At 32.2% G+C, this 27,957-nt stretch overlaps 1 protein-coding gene across 5 annotated transcripts in view; it reads left to right on the top strand.

The window, feature by feature from the left end:
- The window catches only part of LOC111035653 (eye-specific diacylglycerol kinase), a 233,386-nt gene extending 212,769 nt beyond the window's left edge, over positions 1 to 20,617 (top strand). For 4 of the 5 annotated variants that reach the window (XM_022317351.1, XM_022317352.1, XM_022317350.1 and 1 more), the window contains 2 exons: positions 4,838 to 5,001; positions 17,035 to 20,617. In XM_022317351.1, coding sequence (XP_022173043.1) covers positions 4,838 to 5,001; positions 17,035 to 17,084 — 214 coding nt within the window. In that variant the 3' untranslated portion in view covers positions 17,085 to 20,617. Of the gene's footprint in view, positions 1 to 4,837; positions 5,002 to 5,328; positions 5,386 to 17,034 lie in introns of all 5 variants that reach the window. The other variant, XM_022317349.1, reaches the window with a different exon arrangement.
- Positions 20,618 to 27,957: the final 7,340 nt, after the last annotated feature.

Here is a 27,957-nt window from a genome sequence, read left to right as displayed (position 1 = left end):
GTAGATTTTGTAATAACTTTGTTTGTAAAGATTTTTACAAGTATCTAATTTTGAGAATTTTAAAATGCTCATACCGATCGATTAATATACCAACAAAAAATATAAGAGAAGCCCTAGCTAATATAATGTTTATCTTTAAATTTGATAATAGGTCAATAACTAAAAAGAACGAAAAAAGTGGATTCTTCTTATCGCACATTTTACAGTGTTATGCCTTTTGTGTTATTAACACGGAGTCAACACATTTAAGTACGACGTCCTCTTAATCGGAAAAAAATGAATAAAAATAAGTTCTATAAAGTAAAATATTTATACTGAGTAAGTAGGTATTTATAATATTAAAAACTCGTCACAGTTCAGTCTTCAATCATTTGAACTTGGAACTATACTTTATTTAATTGACTATTCTCGAAATACATTTTAACATAGACATTTTGTTCAAATAATTATACTTAATTACCCTTTTTATATTTCCATTCTTTTTCCAATGATTATTGATACAAAATTAGAGAAAAACAAGTATACTGTTTTTTTTTTTAAGAAAAATAAAGTAGTTTTATTAGATTAAAGTAACTTCATTACTTTGATATGCCTATAATATTAACGATTATAAAGTAACTTAATCTAAACACCTATATGGATACTACCTACAAATAACAATACCAATTATTTATTAGTATGAATAAGTAGAACATAAGACAAATGTGCTACTTTAAAAGTCAGATACCTGCAAGACATAATATAGTGAAATGCTGTTCAATGAGTAGGCAGTGTCTTGCGTAAAATTAAATAATCGAGTAGGAGGTATTATATTATTTAACTATACTTATATTTAATGAAGAAAAACTTTTACCGCTTTGTTTCGCTTTCGGAGTGGTTTTGCTTAACCATCGGCAAAAATTTTCTTTATTTCTCTGTTGGCCCGAACACAGTGAACGCTCGCACGCACTTCCATTGCCCGGGGGTGCCATCGGAGTAAATCCACCCCCGCTAATGCGGTTTCGTCGTACCTACTGGCGCACGTGTACGCCACAGCAACCACCCTTCTGCCACCACAGTCCTTCGTTTACTCGATACATAATATTATATTATTCTCTCGTTCAATTTGCGCCTACTCGATTTGATTGTTACCGAAGTAAAATAAAAATATTTGTTAATAATACACAAGTGCACCGCTGTCATAGTATACGAATTAAGTTTGATCTCGATAATTGGTACGCTAACCGTAATATATAAGAAGCGCAATTGGTACACTGACCCAAAACTATATGCAGCGCAATTGGTATATTGACCTTAAAATACAAATTTGGTTTTATGCGCAATTGGTCCATAGCCCCTCAATAAATACCTCACAATATATAGCGAATTCGATCGTTCGAATATTATAATATTCTTCTGTTTGTTGGCGGTTGTGATTCATTTGTAGTGTGTTCATCACCGGTTCTCGCCCATAATCCATATATTACATAGAAATCTGCTTACTGGCTAACTAGTATTTTACTAGCTATTGGAGCACAGTGACCCTCTCAGACTTGGTCTGATACCGTCTATCAGCCAAATCGGCTGCTTATGATTATTGTGAAGGTATATTATTCTTTGGATAGAGAATCTCGAGTAGCGGTTTATTAAATATCGCACCCAACGTCGAATTACATTATATGTTTATATCAATCGAATCGTAGAACGGCGTCATTGGAACGCTGTTACTGTATAATTGGTATACCTACGCATGCCAATTATGACTGCCTCGGGTACTTGGCACAATTCTCGGCAAACGTTTCAAAACGTAATGATAATAATATTTTTTTTAATACCGTGAATAAATACGAATAAAAATTATATACTGTCAAAATATAAGTCAGTGCAACTAAAAAAAAATTACAATTTCTATAAAAAGTAATTTAATTAATTTGCATATTTTTTTCTGGTTGGTCTTATTGTATGTCAACATGCAAGTTCCTACCCACAAAATATGATTCACCAGATTGTTAAACAACTAAAATATTGTTTGTGCATATATTTATGAATATTTTAATGGTTTGTACTTTGGTAAAAATATTTTAAAATCTAAAGTTATTTTATTCAATTATAAGTTTGTCCTAAAGTTTATCGAGACTTGTGAATGTTTATGATCAATGGGTCATTTAGATTACAATATAATCCAGTCTTTCTCGGAGTGGGCGATAGTCCCTTCCCCCTGTGGGCGTTAGTATCCTTCAGAGGGGGGTGCTTTAAGACCCAGAAAATTTTAATTAATCATTAGTGTAATAGTGTGCTGTCTGTTGGATGTGATGAAATAAACATTTACAAAATCCAAGAATTTTTTTTTATATTTCTTTGTAACGCTCTAACCCTATAATAACACTATTTTATAAAATTTTAAAAAGGTCTATGTGGGGATTTGACACACGCAGCCCCCTTGAATACACCTCTTTGTCTACATATTGTAAGTTTAAAACATTTTGAGGGGCTCTAGAAAATTATTGATTTTTAAAGTGGATGATGGATAAAAGTTTGAAAACCTAAGGTATAAGCTATCGAGTAAAGTGTTATACTGTAATACAAACTTCAGCTAGGAAGGTACTAATTTATTTCTAGTGTCCATTAATTATACTTGAATAAAAAGTACGTAATATTATTATGTATATAATTTTAGGAAGGTGTCACAGGCCTCATAGAAGATATTCATAATATGGAAAAATCTTTTCTCCTCAATAAATATATTAGTGTATGCCTTATACACTGAGGTTGTAAATAGAGATCTCGTGTCGACTTATTGATTTGTTGTGAGAGAAGGGCTAAGATTGGTGGTTCTTTTAACTACACGAAATTTTGATCAGAAATTATAATATTATCATCACAATTTTATGTTATATTCATGTACTTTTTTATTCTATTAAAGGAAATGATACCCACACACAACGTCTGTGAGTGGGTTAGTGGATTGTATTAAAATATATATACATATAGATTGTACAAGCATAGAGTAAAATATAAAAATAGAAAGTTATAAAATAAGAATTCTTAAAATAGTTGATATAAAATAAAATACAATACCAGAGAGATAAAAAAAACTTACGGGTTGTCGAATAGAGGATTAATTAAACATTTCAAGTAGTTTTCAATAATCAAATTATTACGATAAACGTATCGATACATATAAATATATAATATAATATCACATCGGTACATTATTTTGAGAAGTACCTAGAATTACCGTCGTAATCACGTCATCTTGAGAAAAAATATAGGTACAGCTATGCCTAATAACGGTTTTTTAGATATTATAATTCATTATTTACATCATAGACAAGTGCTTAGAAGAGCATTTAAAATGTATAGGTGCTATCTGTGCACAAATTTATCGGAAAAGCCTTTTAATAACATTAAATAAATAGCATTTCTTAACGCAATTAAGTTGAAATGTGTACGTCTGACGATAAATGATATGGCCCCCACTTAAAATACAACTGTATAGCAATCCTTTGTAACAACTAACAACCATATAAAAGATTTCACTAATATTGGGCTGGTCAGATAAAAACCTTAAAACACACACACACACACGTTTTGGAGATGATTTAATGGTTATGACTGCCCTAAACTGACTGATGTCCAAATCCTCGAACCGTACTCAAGCGTAGATCGGTCAAAATAACAACATAGCACTTTTAAGGCGTTAAAACAACAAAAAACAGAACGATTTTGCATGATGATAACTCCACCTGTGAACATTTGTATATTACATTTATAATATTGTAGTTTGTAATGTATTTTCCACGATCGTTAAATATGAGCCTAAAACGGCATAGTTTACTTACGCGTGAGCGGTCGATATGACGAGGATGAGGTGAGTTTCCGGCCTTCGGTTTTTTTCATTCAGATAGTTTATCTCCAGACTTAGTTTTCAAATATTTTTTCTAAGATTGACGTCCACCCTAAAATTAATTATGTACATATTTACATGAAAAGCACTAGTTTTTGTTTGTAACATTTTATTTATATATTTGTGTTTACACTACAAAGTTCAAACATAAAAACTCTAAACTTTTCACTGGCCATGTTTAGAGAGAATATTTTGACGTAAAACACTTTTATACTATACAATACTTACCTAAAGGGCTGAAATTTATAGAAGGCACTCAGGGCACTTGCCTCATATTGGCATATTTGGCCGCACATTTTTCAATGATAAAATTAACTTTAATTATTTGGTTCCTGCTCTAGATCATATGATGATAATGAGACAATATGGTAGGTAAAAACCTAGGAGTATACAAACACTTTCAGAAAAATCTTGAGCTTTTTTTGTTCCATACACTGCTCTTAGTCTATAGAATTATCTATATAATTGTTTATTGGAAAAATCTATTGTCCATATCAGCAGACAGCAGTTGTTACTTTGAAAGACCACACTATTAATTCCAACATTGCTTCCAGCAAAAGATAGTTCTTCTATGGACAGACAGCCAACGCTAAATAATAATAAGCAATACTGATTTTTTTCTAGGAAGTAACTTATAACGACCAGAAATCAAAAAAAAAAAAGAGTTTATTCCGATATTTTAACACCTTTGAGACCCCTCTATAGGAGTTGTTGTTATTTCGGGGTAAAAAGAAACCTGTAATAGAGTTTCTGCTTCACTATCGAGTCCCAACGAATCTATAATATTGATATAATTTTCATTTTGAAATCGGACAATTTGTTTCGAAGATTAGTGGATAAAACTCAATTTCAAGTCACATTATTATTGTCTTATAGTTTATACGCAGTAAGTCATACCTATATAAAATGTTTACAGCGTTTTCGTTTTGTTTTTTTTTATTTCGCGTTCAGAGGGCAGACGGCGTTACACGTGGCTGTCCAAAACGGCGAACGAAAGATCTGTTACCTATTGGTGTCGGCCGGGGCGCCGCTATTGGCCGTCGATAAACAAGACCGGACGGCTCAGCAGATAGCCGAACAGACCAGAGACTACGATCTCGCCAAATACTTGGAATGTAAGTACCTCCACTATACGTATCTATATCATGTAGACAGTGATGATGCCGCGTAATTAATACCGAAAACCTGCACCCACCCGCGACCATCCGACGATATGGACTCAAACCGTCCGCAAGATTATTAATTTGCAACCGTCTCCTCCACAGGTCCGAACGTTATTCTACAGACGTGACCGCTATACTTAGGTGTGTCCCTAAGTGTACGTTTCTGTTTCACCGATGTAAATTACTGTTCTCGCTGCGTAAACACGACTATAGAGACATGATCCAAATCCTTTTCAATAACTATTGGAAAATTGTGACATTTCTTTAAATTTTTTTTAGACAGAAGACGAAACGACGAATTTGCTTAAGGACTAAGAAAAGGCTAAAACTGATACGGTCTGTATCTGTCTAAAAAAACAAAACAAAAAATAGTGTTTCATAGTAAAAGCTGTATAAAAAATAATAATACGATCCCGGTGCTTAAGTCCTTCGTCCGTAGTTTACTGCAACCTGCCTATTACGCTTTTATATTATACAGACGACGATATTATGATACAGTATTATTATACTCGATCGTAAATCACTATGAACAATAGTAAATATTATAGAAAAACCGTCGAGCTCAAAACTTTTACAATACAATATTTGAGAACTACTTATTATGTTACCTACTTGAACTGTTACTGCACGTAATATTCATTTTTTTCTTTACGTTCCTGATGTCCTTAGAAACCTGCTATTATTATCCTCACTGGATTTGATGTCCTTAGTGCAGTCATATTATATTTCGCATAATTCGACCGTATCGGTAAAGTAGGACTACTATAACTGCGATAGTCTAATACTAGTAAAACGATTTTGTTGCCCTTTTATAATATTATATAATATCCTTGTGTTGCATTATTATAAATATATTACCCTGCATACGTATTATACCTACATCTGGTCCATAACCCACTCTTAATATATAGTTCAGCTGTAATGTTTTGATCGTGTAAATAACGTCAACAGAGTGGTTCTTTTATCACTTGCAGTTATTTTTCTCGGTAAATGCATGGGTTCATGATAATACTTTTAGTACATAATTTCAATTCATTGCGACACAACATTAATGAAAAATAATTTATTTTTGTTTTTTTATTAACTATAACATCTATTTTCATTTCATACATAACTTTACACATCGAAATTGCCAGAAAAATATTTCGCTTTAGAATATGACATTTTTAAATGTATGTTACTAAAATACTTATTTTATCAAAAATGTGTTGTAATGACTACAAATCGTATAAGCAAAAATATTTTTGAAAACCCATAAGTCAATTTACTGCAAAAAAATCACTGTACAGTTGTATAAGAGGACCGTCTATATATTTATATATATTTTATAGATTAAAATAATTAAACATTCATTGAATTTTTCATTGCTATATGATGTAGTTTTGATGTTAAAATTAATAAAATGTTATTATAAAAAACTGGTTATTTTTGTTTGTTATAAAATTGTAATTATTAATTGATAGGTACTAGGTATATTCTATTTAACTTATATAGGTAGAGAGACAAATTTAAAGAATATGAGTATTCAATGAAATTAAAAATAACCGATATTATAATCTTCACAAACTATAACCATCGGTCAGTCATAAAGATTTTTCGTCCAACACAACGCCTCAAGCTCTTAACCATACCTGAAACTACGGGATTGTTGGATTTAATTAGACGCTTTCTTAGAAAGAATAATATAGTGCCTTGAAATTAAAATTTCCTAGATTAAAGTGTCACTAGTTACTACAATAGCAGTTGAAATATAGTTCCAATGGTCTTCGTGAAAATTTTTTTTTTAGTACAATTGAGCATGCTTAATAGAAACAAATAATTAGTAAATGACAATTTCAAAAAAAAATAGATTCGAATAATATATACGCTTGTATAATGATGTATATAAGTTGTAAGTTGCAAAGTTCTCATCAAATACGCGCATATAATATGAGTTTCTAACGAAAGAAAAAAAAACTCTTGACGTCTTAATATAATACTATAGTAATAATAATACTAAAAATAATATAATAATAATGTCGGTTAGGATGCAAAAAAAATGAAATAAAAAAATTTTAAAACTTCGGTACATTCCCAGCTCACACGTGTGTATAAATATGTGTGCAGGGATTATTCATGCACGACACATCCTTATTATAATAAACCTCGTCAGAAATAATTTTTCCTGAACATACATTGACGCTCGAGGCAGGTTTTTCGTTAAAGTGCGTATACCTATGTGCGCGCTCGTCCATTGTTCAGGACAACGAAAAACAAAAAATATACGAGTAGCTCTTTTATCCTGAACTTTTGTATTTTAAAGATCGACTGTAAAAATACGGGCACCGAGAACAATACACACATAGGTATAATATCTTTTAATATATTATATTGTATAAAAAAAAAAACAAAAACAAAAACAACAAAACGACTCGCTGTAACACTCTAGTGAAAAAAAGGAAAAAAATACGTTTTCGTTGTAGATAAATCGTTGAATGGAAAAATACATCAACACAACGGTCTCGTCCTCCCACCGATTTACAAAAATATTAAATTATCTTGTCCTCTGTGCATTATACACGCACGCAGTGCACAATTGTTATCGTCATGTTTTGGTGTGTGCAAACTTCGAATTAAGAAAGCGAGCGCAGTGGATGCCCAATAAACTGAGATAGGACGTCGTGTCTTCAACCGGCCGCCTTATAGTTATCTTTATTAGAGACCCGCTAACACGTTATAAGTACGGCGCTTGCGCCTTTAAACGCAATACTTGTAATCATTCGATACGTGTTTTGTATTTTTTATTACGAATGTGGTACTCTAGATTATATAAAAAACAATAATTATAATTGGCTCCGCCACTTGAAAATGTTGAAGAAGCTCGAGCTAAGATAAATCTGCCATGGTAGGACATTCGTTATAAATAAAAATATAATAAATTATACATTAACTTCCATAATAATTCAGCGACGGATCCAGGGGGGGGGGGCTAGGGACTATCTGCATAACTTTCTGTTACTACCTATAAGACAACGCGTACCTATGTATTTTAACAAACACAGTGGTTTAGGAAAAAGTTAATATATCTTTAGTTACTTATTAGAAAATTTTCTGCAATTTCCAAATTCTTATTCTGGTGCAGCTTGCAATCATTTCATTTTCCATCGACGCGCGATACGGTAAGAAATGGAATGCAGTTAACGTTATAGTAGTAGCCATTGTTTTATATAAAAAAAGAGCCCACCACACAAGTTTGGTGACTCGCTTGGTCCATTTTTTTAGCCCACTGTCTGTCCAAAATATAACGTTGTGCCTTTGTGGTCTGCTTTTTCGGTATTTTATCAGCTGTTTTTAAATAAATATTATATAAGCTGCGGTTGGTCCGGCTCCGTATTTCGTCAATTCCTAAGTACACTGGCAGTTTTGTTAAGGTCCAAAATTATCATACTTGGAACTTGCGCTTATGGCTTTTGTGGTGACCCTGCGAGCTTCAGACGTCTCGCACACCTCTCACTAGTCGCAGAAAATAATATAGACACAGACAGACACACTTAGGTTTTTAATTGCGTTCTGGCTAGGTGATCCGTGCTCGAGGTCGGGTAAATGGAATACAACAGTGTTCACAAAAGAAACGCCACCTGTGGACAAACGTTATCTAGCCCACGGATAAGACATTATTTATTTTTTAAATATTGTTTTTTGTGGTGATTTAAATGAGATTTTCACCAATTTTCACTTGATTTTTTATTTTTCGTTACCTTTTTCTAGATAAACTCACTTACATTCGATTTTGAAAGTTCCCGATAACTGATATACTCAATTCATAAAGTGGCCAAATATTTGTGATTCCTGGTGTACAGCGTGGACCATTGCACCATGCACTGGGCCAATTGGTCGCTTTGCTTTTTAAATTTGGTGTGCAATATTTCTGTGCCTAAGAAACTGTGATTACTCACCCTGGTTCAAAATAATAGTCAAAACCTAATTCAATTCATTTTTGCTTACGATATTCATAAGACAGAAATAATACAATAATATAATATGATCTTAAATACCCACATTTATTATTTATAATATATGTTGAGCCTTTAAATATTATTGTCGAAATCGATGCTTGTCTTTGCATGCCGTAGCCATCACCAAAAGCAGATGAGACTATCCGACAGCTGACTACGGTTTTCATTACGATTTTTTTATACTCGTGATTACATTTTAACTAAATATTCAAAGTTATCGAAAAACATTTTGTTATTATTTTCAATCTAATTAAAAATGTCTTTACATGAAGTATAATATAAGTTAGTAGTACAGACACTACATTATAAATATTATTATGTTCAAAAAATGCGAAATTCATTCGTATTAATTGAAAGTTGTTTTAAATTCTTTTTTATAAAGGTACTTATAGTTTGACTTGTAAATTATACAAAAATTATTTGTTTTTAAAATACCAACAAATTACTCATTGTTTTGTTAAATCTAAAATTAAATTATTTTTTATTTATGCACTTATGTAACTAGTTTATTAATTTTATATTATATTACACTTATTTCAAGTACATTAAGTGCAGTGATTTTCGTTTTACCAAAGGTTTCAAATAACTTAAATCAAATGCTTACTCTACAATGTAATAGGACGCTATTCACTTATCCAACCCAATAACTCGTTTTAATTATCGTATTCGGTGACCTTTTTTTAATTGCACGTCATGCATGATAATTTAAAATTAAACTTTTATTCGTTAGTATAATATAATAGTCGCAAGCGTTAATGGTCGTTATACTTGTTTTTTTCGGAGAATGTTTTAATTAATTTCAGATTTGAACACAATTATTCGTCTAGCCTTTACATTTTTTTTCACAGCCAATCCTAACTAATTCGCTACTGAATTACTCGCGGCGAAGCGCATCTTATAAACTGTGTCGACTGTCGACCTATAGTGTAACAATACATTTTAGTCGAAGTGAAAATTAATTGTAAACAATACTCATCGATGTCTGAACCGTCGACGGGTATTAATTCGAAAATTAGTTGTGCCTGGATATAAAATTATATATTATTAAAAATTAAATGGCCATAAGTTGAAAACTTTAGAGCCCCTTTATTATATATTACAGTATAATATGGGCCAAAATTCAACGATACAAAATTAAATTCCGACGTTCGTGACATTTTCGCATTCCATAACTCCGTGAATCCTATCGAGAAAACCGACGGTGACCAAAATACTGACAGATAAAACGTCCAACGGCATTTAATATATTACATAGTTACGTGATTTTATAAATCGCTCACGTCTATAGGTAGGTGGGTACAGTCGAATTTATGAAATGTCCAACTATACTACATAACATTTACTATAATATGATACTGCCAAGTTTCAATATTCAATAGTCCTATACAATACAACGATTTGCAGCACTATCGTCGTGCAGACTGTTGTAGCCGTGAAGTTTTTTCTCTTCAGTATTTCCTTTGCATTCGCTAACCACATCGCATAACGGACAGTCGTATCACTCCGAGCGAAAAAAACAAAATCGGAATCGATTACAGCCGTAGTGACGTAATATTTCTAAGAATATTAGAACCCATCAAAAATTATCAGTACACATCGATCGTGAAGTCTGCATTAGTATGATTCGATAAGGGCTTTCATTTTTTTTGTCTAACTTAATTTCAAAGTCTTGATGGTCAATCCCTCTCGGGTATTCACTAAAAAATAATTTAAAAACGATAACACAACAGCTAGTGTATACGTATTGTGTCCGTCAAAAAAAAAAACGTTCGACCATACAGTACATAGTATTATTATAATAAATTAAAAAAGGACGTCCATAAATGTTGCTTGTGAAAAACGTTTTAATCGAAAAAGAACAACTTCTTGGCGGGCTATACTCAGTCAGTCATATAGTAGACCAAATACTTTAAACGTTTAAACGTAGAAGACAATAATATATGTATTGCCAAATGTCATAGCTTTTTTTTGTTTTGGTAAGTATAAAAAAAAGTTATTTAAGTTTGAATAACCTACGAATACCAGATTTTAAAACAATAATAACTTTTAGATTCTCAGTGGAGCGATGATGTGTACTTTTTTTGTCTGGACACACTATTTATATAAAGTCGAAAAAATGCTCCGATCTTCAACTTCGAGGAAAGTTTCTGGTAGAAAATTTGGTGGTCTTACGAGTCATAAATATAAATTTAACGAAAAACAGCGAATATTTACACTAAACCAGTATTTAAATAAATTAATGTGCATGCGATTTATTTGTACCTATTTATAAAAAAACGTAAACGAAATCTCTTATCTTCATGATAAAGCATTCAAAATATTTCGTTTTTATGAGCTTTTTATAGATATCTAAAATGATTTTACTCTTTTAGTTTTTATTTGACTCGTGCGTACATATAGTACAATTTTTGATTGTGAGTAAAAAACATTGATAATTTAATACAATACTCTTCAAAATTGTTCTTGCGTCAGTTGAAAAAATCCACAACATGCACATTGTCACATTTTTTTTTCATTTGCGTTTGAATTTCAAATTTCTTAAAATATAAGCCGACGGCCGTAACCGCTCAGAATCATTATCAATAAATCCAATGATAATTTATCATTAAAATTTAACATGATATCCATTATCTACCTCGAGGTGCACTAGATAGCGAGGATTGTCAACTGCACTCATTAGTCATTGCCTGAGCCAAAATTTTTGAACTGCACTCAGGTTCAAATAAGGGTAATGTTCGCATTGCACTCGAGTTAAACCCAACTAAATATGAACATTTAATATTGCACTCGATCCTATTATTATTCCACAGAACTTATTAATATATTCAACTGTATTGGAAATCCCATACGTGAGTCGATGGATTTAGAATTACATTATTGCAATGTGACGTTATATTACGACATAACATTGAGTACTAATTCAAGAATAAACGTAAATACATCATTATTCCAAAATTATTATTTTGGAATTGTAATTATGTAGTATTTAAATTCTAGTTTTTTAATAATTTTCAAAAAATTTTAAAAAATGTAATATTATATTAACTAATAATTTTCAAATAATGAATGTATTTTTAGATTATAGGTATACCTATGCGACTATGTAATATTATTATAACAAACACATTAACGTTAGATATTAATAATACTAATTACTTTTCCATCCGTCAACTGATATTAGTAACTTATTAGGTTGTAAAATTAAGATTTGTGTTGTGCAATGAGTGCACGATTCATACATTTTCTTCGAGTTGGAAAATATTGAGTAACGTGCTACGTTGCTCTTTTTTTTATAAAATCTCGTAATTACGCATCAGCTAACAATGGTACCTACAGAAGTTAGAACCACTCAATCATAAGTTATTTTGAGTTGGTATGTACTTGAATATGGTTAAGTATTTAGAATTTTAATTTCTCCCAACATCTCATCAACACCCGTCGTTAGTGAGATATTTGTTCACCTCAAAACTGTTTTTGTTACCAATTTACCACTGTCTATATTGTATCTGCTTATTATTTTATCAGTGACATAATATTATCATCCAAAACTAATTGAGCTTTTACAGACATTTCGATAGACTATCGATACTTACATGGGTAGTGAAAGAAATTCTCCGTTTTTTTCGTTGGACCGTTAACACAGGATGTTTACGTGTTTCCGTGCAGGCTTCGTGAATGATCTCAATGTCATAGTGTGTGCGAAATCGAAAACCCTAAACCCGTTAACCCAACCCCGCTGGATGAAAAATTGACATTCCTCTGGGGGGGGGGGGGGGGTGAGAGAAGCCGAGAACAACAAAAAGTGGTTCAGGAATTCACAGGATTTTGGTAATAAATATTCGCAAAATAAATATTGCTACATGTTGATATTGGTATGGAGTGACTTGCGCACTTGAAAACGAATTGAAGCGTTTTGCGAGTGAGCTATTTGTAATGGTATACTTCCGAGCGAGTTCCGACAGTTTTAACAAACAAGTCCTTAATTTGTTTTTTTTTTTTAATGTTTATTTTATAATTACACACGAATTTTTATTAAAAATATCGTCATTCACGTATTATATTTATTATCATAATATTATAATACTCAAAATGGGATTTTTCGATTTTTACCGCACTCTCGCACTAACACGATAATCACCAACACCATAGAAAAAGTACCTGGGTACAGAAATCTCTGCGCGAATCGCATTGGTGGGCTCAGTTGTTGCGACCGAAATTCGTTAAAGGAGTGACTTACTTGACTCTAAGGTGTACAATCAGACGATTGTATTTTACCGACCAGTCGCCGTGTTCCTCCTAGTACAGGGATGGCAAATCTATGGCGGCACACGTGCCCGAGGTGGCACGCGAAAAGATTTTGTGGGCACGCGAAAATTTAGAAATCGACGACGCCGCGGGAACGGCTTTCGCATAGCTTCCGCCAATATTATAGGACCTATAATAACCTATAAACTAACCATTAATTATACAATCAAATTATAGTATAACAAATTATAATATTTTTAATATTTTTTTCATGGCACGCTCTAAAAAAAAAAAAGGTTATTACTAATTTTGGGCACTCAGTGTTTAAAAGGTTTATTCCCGTCCTACTACAATAAATATGCTAGAGCTGGCGAACTGGACAAACTGACCGGTCGGCCAAGACATCACTCCATCACTGTCTGTTTACCACAATCTAACTCGATAATATTTTTTTAAAAACCGGTCGGCAGATTCCGGTCGGTCGTTTGGACCCTATGGTTTCTCCTATATAGTTTCTATGTATATATGGTGACAAATAATAATCAATTTGTCCTATCTTTGTATAATAATAATAATTAATTAATTTCAATTAAAAATTGCATTTTTTTATTTTTCCATTACAACTTAATAGTTAATATTTGACCGTGGTGAACCTTTTTTTTTTCATTTCCTCCGTAAAGAAGTTTCACTTCATCCGTGCTCGCAACAAGCACGATTTTTTTATTTTATATTAATTTATAAACATTTCTCCGACCAACATCCCGCGATAGATGTAGGGTACACACCTTAAGTGTATTAGACTATAGGTTCGCGTATTATCGACTTTCTCGATCCCGGCCTCGCCGATTGCAAAGGTTTGCGCAAACGTTATATAAACATCATCGGTAGAGCACGTTGCACAATCATAATGCTGGTCTCGCGACGATTAATGCTCGTTTAACCGTAAGGAGCAATTAATCGTGTATTATAGGTATGATTCCTTCCGATAAACTTCGACGAGTACTACAGCACCCATCCTGGGTGTACACTCCACCGGTATGTTGTTATGCACTTATATCATGTGACCATTGGACCCTCCGACTCAGCTGCAATATCATCGAACAAAGCAACAAAATGTGCGTGTAACGGAGAAACGAACGCATTTCGAAAACCGAATTCGTCACGCCGTGATAACATTAATTCTTCAGGCTTAATATGTACATTATCATTGTGTTATCACTCGATCGCGATATTATAAAATTATACCTATGTCTACCTATTTTAAGCAGCAGTGCTACTCCTCTATTACGCCGTCCGCGTACGGCATAGACTCACTATAAGTCATAAGACCATGCGCAAATCTACAAATCTGGAAAAGGTATTAAAATGTTTTCAGAAAAAAAATACAACCATAAAATAGTAATACGTATACCTAGAATATAGGTAACGTCATAATGGATACGATTTAATAACAATAGTAACTAAAATTTTATTTATATTTTGTGTGGAGTTCAAGAGTCAAGACGTACCTATAAACTATAAATATATAAATAAAAACATAATATTTTTTTTTAATATAGCATTTAAATTGATTTATCTATCCCCTGTAAGCGTATGCTTGTGTTAGAGATAGAGAGTTGCAAAACGATAAAATTAATTACAAATTATTATATTTATATAATACAAATATAACATTGATAACATAAAAGCATATTAGATTATTACTCTCAGTGATAGAAAGAAAAATAGGATATAAAATAAAACATACAATATCCGAAACAAAACGTAAATAAAGACAAAATGATAACAACGAAGTATAAAAATAAAATAAGAACAACATTTAACAATAATTATATTCTTTATCTTATTTTTTACGTAATTATAATAAGTGACCCTAGTACATAAATTAAAGTTTGTCCAGATTTGTAAACAGCCAATCAGATATAATCGATTTTGCCCGATTAGATGTTACACAAATTTTATTTTTTAATTCATTGTTCTTGGAATTGAAACAAGTATGGCCTATAGATAATCCAGAAATCTTTGACCAGACGAGGTATTTGTGTAGGCAACAAGGGCATTGTATGCTCTGTTTCTCCTCCTATTTTCTATTTTGTTTATATTATAATAATATAAATATAATATTAAATTTCCATTAGGGTGAGACGGGGTTATAAAACCACTGACAGTCTTGGACACACTTTAGGGGTATTAACATGTCAAGCCTAGATGAGTCGTTGTATAGATGACGGCGACTACGAGATTTTGTGAAAAGTCTATTTTGAGAACTTGTGAAAAAAGTGTCAGCCGTTCCGCTCGTATATAGTGTTTCGGGAACTAGATAATTCTCAGAAACGAGAACGAGTGTGAGAGTATGAAAAAAATAATTACAATAATAATTTATACGCCATCCAAACGAACACATTTATAAATACAATAGAATTATAGTCACCTCGTCGCTGAGGATATCTCCTTACCGGTAAGTAGGAGTAGGTGCAAATAAAAAACAAATATACAATTTAATCATTTTCTCCTATTAAGTTATTCCGAGATACAGTGAAAAAACACAAAGTGTAGCTAAATAGTTTATTTTTTTACTGCGAGATGTTTAAATGTATAATTTTGATTGAACTTTTGTTTAATACGCTTGTGAAAAATGCTGCTTGATTTCAACGTTTAGATTATAGGAATATCCGAATAGGTGTATATCTTAAGTTCTGTTGATAATATTCGAGTCGGTGCAATACTGTTCAATTGTTTACCTATTATTTCACTTTATTCGTGAATAGCGTTTTCCATCTGTTTAATTAATTTGCCCTACATTGGCTACACTTGACAACCCGACAACTGACACCACGCCCCGCGGACGTGCGCGGCAACTACTGTACTTCTACACTGCGTCAAGCGATAATTTGAAGTGGAATATGTTGTCATTTACCTATCAATGAAATATAATTCACGACACCACAACGTCCAAAATGCATGGTGCCGTTTATCATCGCCCCCGTAGATAAATATAATATTACGTACACTGCACCATCAGAATATTATCATGAGATTTGAGCTATCTACTGCTGCACCGATGGTTCTAGTTATTAGCGCACTTAGAATGGAAAACGTTTTAGATTTGTACGTAAAACTTCACTGATATCATATTATGCGTTTTGGCTTTTGAATTTTGAGTATCAAAAGAGACGAGTATTGTGTTTCGTAGTTATAAAATATCAATGTAATTGCGTTGCATTAATCGATATATATACATAATATCAGAGTTGGACATTAGTATATTACTATTATTATTACAATCAATGATTATTAAGTTTAAATAATTATTGACTTCAAAAATGTTCAAATGCATCCAACCCGGAAACGTTGCCCGAAATGTTCGCGTCCCGGGAACAGAATACAACGAATCCAGATTGTTCCAAACAAACGGAAAAAAACGATGTATAGATTGTATTTTTTAACTTCCAGCAGCAGCACTACGCATATCTATACAATATAATATCGTATAGTCCCGTTTGGAGTTGTTTTACATCATTGCGAAAACGTCAATACAAAACTTGGGTTAGGGTTGTAATTCTAACCCCCCCCCCCCATTCTTCCAGACAACCACGTGCGATAATTATTATACGACCACCCAGCTATACGGTATAAAGAAAAACCGGCAACCACTTGTCAAGCCTGTTGACATAACATCGCACACTGTAGTATTAATGTGTTATACCTATTAATCGATTACGTGCAACGTCATTATCTGTTTCAGGCCAAGCTCAGTTCGTATCGTTCGCGGACCAAACGGAGACGTCGGTCTAGACACGGCGGCTGCGCATGCTGAATCGGACGGCAGTAGAAACAAACATCAAACTATCACTATACAATATATTCAATACATTTTAAATTTATATTATTATTATTATTATCATTATAATTATTATTGTTATTAATTGATTATATTTTTATTCACTATCCGTCGACGCGCACGTCGTTTTTGATGTATTAGATTATTGTATTAATATATATAGTCTCCGCGGAATCGATAAAAACGAGAAAAAATGTATAAAAAAAATCACACTACAAGTCAATTAGAAGAAGAAAAAAAACCGTATTTCACGCCGACGTGTATCCAAGTCTTTTCCACACACTCGCTCTCTATAAGCCCTCTCCGCAGAAGACATATATCCTGCAAAGGTATATATACGTGTACGCATGCCGCCTCCGGTCGTCACAATATATAGGTAGGTACACTCACTTTCGGCTGCGTTTATCGCATTACACGTTCGAACTGTAACTTTTTTTCTTTTTTCTTTCCCCCCCCCCCCCATTTAACGCTTTAGTGCATTATATTCGTCGTCGCGACGACTGCGGAGCACACACGTCCCGCGAGTTTTCTTGAAACCGAATTATTACATTTGCCGCGGTCACGCCCCTGTCACTACCGTGTACCACGACCCCGCGACGAAATTCGACGGGTACCGTGACCAAAAATAATGAAATGTATACAACCGAAAATTCATTACACCCCGCCGTTACTCGTGTCCTCGTTTCGGAACCCATCTTTTTTTTTTTAATTAACGCATGTTGCGAAACGCGACCAAAAAAGTACTCAAATACAACATGTTAATATAATTACTCTATAGACGCGTCGATTTATGTTTACCTCTACAGCGTTCTATAGATACAGGTTAAAAATTAAGAGGAAACTTCAACATTAGTTCGAAAAGATACTGGATACATTTAAATGATTATTATTTTAGCATAACAGTAAAATCGCACTTATAACCTAACGTTTTGCACTATACGCGTGAAATATATACTTTAATGTCATTTATTTAGTGTATTATAAACAGTCAGGTGTACCGCCGTCCGCCCGAGACGAGTGACGATGGCGCAACACCTATATAATGTGTTCATCAGAACTTTTTTGCATAAATTAATAATTTCTTTCTTTAAATTCAGAAAAAAAATTCATAGGTACCTACAGGTATAATATATCTGAACTTGTGTCTACTGTCTAGTATCTTTCTAACGAAAAACAAAATATAATATTATACAATATGAAACCGAAGCAAAACGAACCCAAACACAAAATATGGATCTTGGATTCCCACTCGTCCATCACTGTACCTATACATGTCTACCTAAATACCCATTAGGTTGCAGCACCTACTGAAATGTCAACGGCCGTTCAAAGTTTTCCTCGTCTAGCAATGTCCGAAACGTCGTTTGAATTTTACGATTTGTCGAAATTCTGGATTAGCGTCGTAAGAGACCCGCACTCTCGCGAGCGGCGGCGGCGGCCAGTACTCTTGAACTCGATCCCTTCGACTGTTGTGTCGCGACGAAGTGAACGAACGCACACGACCGATTGGAAAGTCGGAGCGACTATGGGAGATAGTTTCCACCAACAGCTGTTTCAGCCGAAATCGTGACGATAATAATTATAATATGATGGGAATGCGCTGTACGGTATACGCGCGCTCGATAAATATTATTATTTTACTCAATGGGCGAGACGCGTGTGCAGCGAACAGACATAACACTATAATATCATTAATATTAAACCGTTGTGGGAATAATATTATTGCAGTTAATATTTTAGAGCGGGGTGGGTTCGTCCCGCGTGGTAGGTATCCACCCTTTATTATTATAAACGTCGCCTCGCCTGTGCGTTCGCGTCTTCCCTCCGCGTCACTCGTCGCCAGAGAGCTGCGTCTCCACCGACACTCGCCGTCTTTGAGCTGCTCGGAGATTCGGGGCCTCGGGCGATTTCTTGTCTTCCCGACCCGGTCGTCGGCCGATTTCGCACATAAAATAGTATAATACCTATATACAGTCGAGTTCTTTGTACTGCCATAATCTTTTCCGCCCACGCGTAGCGTAACCATCGCCAGTGTGCGGCACGTCGTCGACCATAATAAAATAAAAAAGGCTCCGGGCACGTCGACGAAAATAATAATATTATGACGAAAATGCAGACTCGAGCGACGAGCGGTAAAAACGTTTGGAGTTCTTCATTTTGCGAAAAAACTAATCCTCGAACGCGCCCCCGGAGGCGATCGAATAATGACATTATAAAAACACCTGTGCGGCTCGGCGATTTGCCTACCCTCGTGCGCCCCCCCCCTCCCCCCACCTGTCAAAAACGCCAGTTTTCGCCGGACGTGAGCCGATGGTTGAGCTCGCGAAAAGGGCACTTACGCCGTGATGACGACGAAGATAATAATGACGTGCGGACCGCTTCCTGCTTTCACCGCTTCCGGTGTTGACGAATTATTTCTCGCGCCACTGTGACAAAATATAATAATCAAGCCCGCCCAAAGTGTATGGGATTAGCTTAACAGTCATAATAAAACGTATCGTGTACCTATAATAATAATATGATAGCCGATAAAATATCTGAAATCGCCAGGCCATCTATCGTCGCGATGATAAAATATATATTATTATTATGTTATGTTATATTTTCGTAAATAAAATTTAATAGACGGATATTAATATAAAACCATCATTATTATTATTATTAATATGTACGGTGGTCGACGACCGTTTTTCTCGGCCATAGTACCCGAATCGTCCGAAACCACTCGCCACCCTTAACTCGTCTCTGCGCATCTCGACCGCCCATCTGACCACAAGTAGGCCAACTATAATAATGAAGTACCTTTATTTTAGTACGATTCGTATGGCGGGCGGCATTCGCCGAACGTGCACGCGTTTTTCGGTCCGGCAAAGAATAATTATTAAGAAACGAGATGACTCGACAAACAGAGAGAGAATAAAAAAAAAATGTTACGACCGCGTATATATATATATAGACGGACTAACTTTAATGGACTTTTACGATTGTCCGTCGTGCAAGACGTTGTTATTATTATTGCTATCATATTATTATAATATTATATTTACCGTTTGACAAATGAGACGGAAAGCCCTACGACCTACAACTACTATTTTCTCCGTCTTACAACATAATGCACAACATATATGGCGAACTTTACGTTCACAATAATTATCCATTCGAAAGCTGAAAGTTTTAACGTTATTGTGCCTAGTCGACCTACTGTCGAATTTTAATGCATGTAAATTATAATCCATGGCCACGCGCAGGTTTTTTTTTGATATTTTAATTTTAAGCGAGTTCTGAGCACTTTAAAATTGTTAATTTTTTGTTAATTTCAAAAATGCTCACAAGACTTGGATCGAAAGTAAAACTTAAATAAAAAAAACTCTAAGCGGGGAATGTATATTATACTTAGGCGATGGACGAGTCGAATGGATTATTTTGAACGTAAGACTCGCATTGGTAATGTGTTGTGCGTTTGTAAGACCGAACTAACACAAACGCGTATGCCATGACATTCCCTCGGAGAGAAACAAATCCGGAAAAAATTTTATATAAGAAAATTTGTATGCCCACACGATTTCGATTTTTAATGATACTATTGTTATTTTTTTGCACTTTATGAAAAGTTAGCAGAAACTACGTTAGAGCACTGCGAGGAAAACAATGTACTTTGATTTCTTTATTTCAAAATTAATTTATTCTAGTGTTACAAAATATGTTTAATATATAGGTACTCATCGGTACATATTAATATTATTATTACTACTATTATAATATATATATACTATTTTTTGAAAACCTTAGACTATTCTATTTTTAAATTTTATTATTATATAAATGTTATTGAGTTCGTAATATTTATAGCGGGTTACTATTATTATTATTATTATTATTATTATTATTGTCTGTGTAATTAAATATATTTATATGATATATTTAAAGTAATCGCCTTATTCAAAATTTTAGATTTAAGCCTTGATTGCGATTCTGTTCGTCGTGAACTTATGAACACCAATACCACTGTTGTTACTATTTTATCGAGCTATTACTGTGATTTAATTTTGTTCTATAACCTCTGTCCGCCTTAACTGACATCTTCTAAAAGTGACTTATGAATGTACATACATATTATTTACATAATTTATATTAATTTTTTTTTCTAAAGCACGTCCCGATTGTATATAAATATATACGTACATGTATAATAAATAAAATCGTTCAAACTTTGAGTTACAAAAATACTGGGAAAGATATTATTGTAATATAATAATATAAACCTCATTATTTTTGAGAACATAAACTTGAACAGCTATGTGTAATACATCAAATATTTAATCAAAAAATTAGACTACCTACCTACGTATATACATTATTATTATCATTATCATTATTAGATACTGTTGTTATTCGGTAGCTTTCGAGGTACCGGTTTTTTTTTTTTTTTTGTTGATTTTGGTTTACACATTATACTAAATGTTTGTAATGTTATTTTTATTGTTATTATTCGACAATCAAAACGAATATTATTTAGAATTATTGATAATAGAGGTAGCGATTTTTGTTTAGTTTTACTAAAGTTTATTATATTATTATCATATAATACTGTTCTTTTTTTTAAACAAAAATTATATTCACTTTGATAAAATACGTTTATTATTAGTTATAAATTATAATTATAAAAATTATGATTTACACGATAATATATTATATTATATTAATATGGTATTCGTGCCGAAATGCATAACAACAATGTGAACGGTAAATCTTAGACAGTTTAAAATTACCATTTGTTATATAAGACCCCAATTTAATAATGATATTTATATTTTACTCGGATTAACATTGTTTTATCAATTACCTAGGTACCTATACGCAATATATTATATTTTATATATGCCTAAATAATATTTATATAATGATATTATATTATATAGTCGTCTATATACTGAAAATTTGAAAAAAATTGCACTTTTAATTTCGTAGATATCGTTCTTCGGAACCTATACTCATTACTCATCCAGGTTTACTTTAATAGATTGATTTCAATTAGGTATAAATCAGCAGTGGTGCTAATCGTGCGCGTACAGTGCAGACAGAGTTGCTTGACGGCACACCACGCAGTTATTGAATTAAAATAATACCCTCGACATGTCCAACAATCATAAACTGGTTAAAAATAAATAAATAAAACCATATAGACGATAGGTAGGTAATTCAACAGTAGTTGAACAAGGTCAGGTGTTGTAATATGGTAGGTAGGTACCTACTTACAACACAAAACGTTAAAACGTCAAAAATAAGCAAAAAATGAATTAAAAATCTAGAGAAAACGAATTAACTATCTACTATAAAATAATCGATAATACATAACTACTGATGACTGGGTAAATGTGTGACCTTCTTGCCGATCGCCTTGCAATAATTTTATAATATTATAATACCGAATAGGGGATTTTGAGAACTGCTGTGAACTCGGTGTCGTTCAAATCGATGTAATATACGTATTAGGTGTGTTGGTTTCAAAAAAAAAATAAAAAGTTCAAAATACTGAGCGGCTCTCTTTTTGGCCGGTATAGTTTTTTTTATAACTTCCAATTATAACAACTGAACTCGACAATTTAATTTAATACGAATAATACGATTGTATTCAAAAATGTGATTTTTTCATAAAAAAATCATCACCTTATACAATCGCTAGAAAAAAATATTAAAATAAAATAATTGGCAATATAATGATTTAAGGATTTAACATATTATTATTGCCTTAGTCAAATTAAAAATTCATTTTTGTTTGAAAATGTTCACTACTCCGAGTAGTTTTCCAAGTATATATTGGTTATTTCTTTCCTATTTACTGGTAAGTTTCCTCGCATTATTACTTCAAAATTTAACAATATAACAATTGATTGTCACTTCATTGTAAATACCTACTATAGAGTGTCGTCAGTACATCTGTATTTTATATTATCTAATTTATATTTTGTACCAATTATACATACATATAATTTACTATTGCAAAATAATGCTTAAAAATGAATATTGTAACTATTTGACCTGAACACCAACGGGGTATAAATCGGCTCAACTTAATACAATTATAGGTACCTTTTTCAAATGAGAACTAATTCGGTTACTCCTAAACCATTATTGTTGTTCCTTGTTTGATATAATGTAATGTAAAACGCCATCCAATTCGCTATAGTGATGTATCCAAATTCCAAAGTATAGGCACATAGAGTTACGTCTAGAAGTAATAGAGTATAATAGAACCAAGTATAATTGTAGTTTTATAGTATTTTAGTATAGACTAATGTCAAATGTTGCTTAAAATCATATAATTTAATTAAATATAAAAATTGTTAAGCGCAGTTTTTATAATTGTAAATTTTAAAGACAATTATACTGGTCGAAAAGGGAACGGTAAGTTTGGCCAAAAAGTGTCACTGGCCGAAAACGGTGACGTCCAAAATGTTTAGTTGTTGTGATAATAATTTCTATTTTACGATTTTTTGTTGTCAAAGGAAACGGTCAAGGTTTACATTGCTATGTACAGGGTGATTCACTAAGCATGCTCACCCTCTTTTTTCCTTTAATGATGAATTAATTCTAATTGTGGTTTTTGGAATTTTTAAGTATGCCTCAAAGACAATATTTTCAAATTCTTGAATTTTTTTGTACTAGGTACCATTGATTATAAATTCTAGGAGTATTGCTACTAGTATTTATAATCAATGGTACTACTTAACGAGTGCAGTCTTTTGATTTTACAAACTTCTGTTTTTCAAATGAGAACAGCTCTCTCTCACTGTAAATTAAATAGTAGATTCCAAATTCGAATTAGTAGTTATTTAGTTATTAAAATGTTTGTATTAAGGAGAGTAGTCCTTAAAACTAGTTTTACATAAATATAAAATATACGTAAAATTGGATCTAGTATTTATTATACCATTATATCATTTTTACAAATTATTAATATCGAATATCGATAGATTAATATTAATGATAACAATTTTCAATTCACCATATTCCCATATCTTATATTAACTCATTACTATGGACCTTTCCTTAGACCTCAAAGTTAAATAACTCCAAAACTACTCTTACGAATTTTGATTTTGATGCTTCAAAAGTTTCAGAAAAATGATCTACTGTACCTATAGTTTATATTTGAATAGGATAGGGCTGTTCTAATTTGAAAAACAGAAGTTTGTATCTCTACGGCCCAAAAGGACACTCCTTAAGTAGTACAAAATATCTCAAGAACTTGAAAATATGGTATTAGAGTATATTTAAAAAATTTAAAAATCAGATTTTGAATAACTGCATTATTGAAGACAAAAAAGGGACGAGCATGTTTGGTGAATCGTCCTGTATAATACATCCAAAGCCAAGAATTTCAATCTCCCAAAAGGCCCACAGAATGGATGAAACCATTTCTCCTATTCTGTAATCACACGCTCAGTGAGTTATCGCCCAGTCCATTGTTCGCGAAATTGCGATATGTTAGAGATGCCACCCAAGGCCGTAGCTGGAACAAATTTTCGGGGGGGGGTTAAAACCAAATTACCATATGTATTTAAATATCTAGTTAAAAAAAAAAGATATTTTATGATATTATTTAATATTATTACATAGATACATTATAATAATGGCCTGTCATAATTTTACAAAATTTAATTATTACAATATACTGAAGTTAAAATACTAAATTATGATATAATACAGAATAATAATATAATACAATACATAATACAAAATGTTTTCCGTTTCTTTTCAGCTTAAATTTTAAATACATTTTTATAGCACAAGGTCTGTTTGTCTTTTTTTTTCTTTCGCAAAACGGTCAATCACTTCATCTATATTTATTTTAATATGTCTATGCACACTCAGAATTTCAATTGCATTTTTCCATTTATTGAATGGTTTTGTTACTAATACGCCGGGTTTCTGATGTGCACCTTTACCAGTATAATTATGAAAAAATATAGCACAATACTTACACACCGCTCCAGAACCTTGCATATTAGTGTAACATAACCAGGGAAATCGTTTGATCCAATTTAATTGAAATTTTAAATTTCTATTTTCTGATATAGGAAATGTAAACTTCTCATCAGGCATCCAAACGTTAGAAAGTAACTTATATTTTAATTCATCACTAACCTTTTGATTAAAACAGCAACCAATATCGGCTACATCACTCTTAGAGTTTTCTGTTGTTACACTGCTTGTAACTGGTGCAATTGTAGTTAACATTGAACTTGAAGTACTTGCTTCATTTCCATCATGCGTAGTTTTTATTTTTTTATTAAAATAGTTTGTTAGACTATTAGAACAACTGGTTTTACGAGATGACATTTTATTAAAAAAATAAACAAATTATACACTTAATAATTAATATTATATTCAAGTTTAAGAGGTAATAGGTACTACTAATACGACGACGTCTCAACACAGACTACAAAGGAAGTTGTAGGTACCGATAATCGAAAAGCTTCGGGGAAAAAGGCAGTACGACGTTATCGTCGTCTGTCAATTAATCGTTTACATTCAATCGCTTGTGCGTATATATGTATATTGTATATAAATTCATATACGGTTCGTATTCGCACGATTACCGGATTATAAAATAATATAATATAATTTTCGAAACGATATAAATATATGCCTGCAATACGATTGCGCGCGGTCCTTATCAGCCGTCAAATATACAGATTATAAATGCACGGTAAATATCCGGTTAGGTTCCGATTGTGGTGATCCGTACGTTATTTATTACTTATTATTGCCGATTATTTCAAAGTTCAGTTTACTAACTATTTTAAAATTTCGGGGGGGGTTTGAACCCTCGACCCCCCCCCCTAGATACGGCCTTGATGCCACCTGCCGTCAACATACTTCTGACCTTTTTTTTTTTTGTATATTATATTCACATTAATGTATTTGCGTCCAACGCCCTCCATTGTCTATCTAAAAAATTCAAACGAGTAGTTAGCCAATACGAAATGTTACTGTTTAAGAAAATTAGGAAAATAGTAACATGTTTAAAAAAAAAAAAAATAACTTTCCAATTTTTATTTTTTTTATTCTTAAACATTTTTAAATAGTAATAAATAATTGTAATAAATTAATTAGATTAACAATAAAAATAAAATAAATATATTAACTTTTGAAATATTTTACTTTCGATTGTTATTTTAAGACATTCAAGTTATTATTATTATTTTATAGTATGAAAAGATAAGTATACATGCCTTCTAAATTCTAAGCATAAATTTTATGATTCGATTTAATTACTTTAGACACTGCAGAAGCGACCTAATACATTTCAATATGAATTCTTTAATTACATGTAATTATATTACAAATATATGTTTAAAATATATTGATTAATTACCTATATAATATTTTCTTACAATTCCTATCCTAAAATATTTGAAAAAAAACATGAACTAGTTTATGTTTCCAATGCTTCAGTATACATGACATTTGTCAATTCAATGATAAATTTATCGTGAGACCTTAATATTTTTTTATTATTTAATATTTTGTATTTTATATTCCATCATAATTAATAATTATTATACTCGATCACCCATTAGGTACATAAAAAGCTATCTCAAACATTTTGCTTTTGGTAAAAAGATTATTCACTCAAACGTTTGACCCTCATTAAATATCCGTATCGTAACCATGAATGTGGACATGCATAAAAAAAGTAAAAATTACTAATTTATAATATAGGTATTTTGTTCTTGCTATTTATTTGTAGAATAAGTTAGATTGTTGCATAGATAATATGATTTTTGCACAAACATCATCGTCAAATTTGTTTGATGGTGATGTATGGGAATTTAAGATACAGCATTGGTGCATATAATAATAGTTTAAATGAAATCAAACCTTCTATCAACCCTTGGCCAATACACACTTCCAAGAGACGCCACGAAGTCATAATTAATAGACTAAGAATTGGACACACCTGGCTCACCCATCGTCACCTCATGAGACGTGAAGATCCAGACCCATGTACAACCTGTGGGGAAGCTCTAACGGTTAAACATATCCTCCTATACTGTCGAAACTACACAGACACAAGAACAGCCCTAGATATTCCTGAGCATCTATATGAAGCACTTGGATCCGATCACGAAAGTAATATCAAAATCATAAAGTTTCTTAAAATTACTAAATTGTATAACCTCATCTGATTTTTGTATTTTATAATATGTTATATTCACATACTTTAACGTTTAACCTATGTAAATAACTATTATTGTATTTAATATGTATAATTTCCTCTAGCACATAAGTTAATCTTTACATTGTACAACATGCCAATAACCTTAGTTGTTGCGGCTTAAATTAATAAAAAAAAAATAATAAAATAATAGTTTTACGATGATCATTGATACATTTAAAACTTTCATTTTGTTCATTGGTATTATAACAACAGTTGGGTTTTTTACATCTTTCCACAGCACTTTTTATATTACGTTTATTATCTATCACATAGAGGCTGGCACCTGCACTAATTATTAATAAATAATAATTTAAATTTCAAAAACAATACACTGATCAGTTATACTAACAATAATCACAGTTCCCAAGTAGGAAGGTATTACATTTTTTTACTATTGGGAATAAACAACCTATACCTTAGGGGCACAATAGCTAGGCTTATGTGGTGTGCGAGTATAAATATAAATTAATTTAAATAATCGTTACCTACACAATAAATAATTAATTCACTAACAGGCTACATGTATTCAATTAATAACTAATTAATAAAATATAATAGTATTATTATCTAATCATTGTTATGCATTATGTTTCTAAATT

Source organism: Myzus persicae, unplaced genomic scaffold (assembly GCF_001856785.1).
Source record: "Myzus persicae strain clone G006 unplaced genomic scaffold, MPER_G0061.0, whole genome shotgun sequence".
NCBI classification, from domain to species: domain Eukaryota; kingdom Metazoa; phylum Arthropoda; class Insecta; order Hemiptera; family Aphididae; genus Myzus; species Myzus persicae.
Note: the sequence above shows the minus strand (reverse complement) of the source record. Positions and strands in the feature narration are given on the sequence as shown.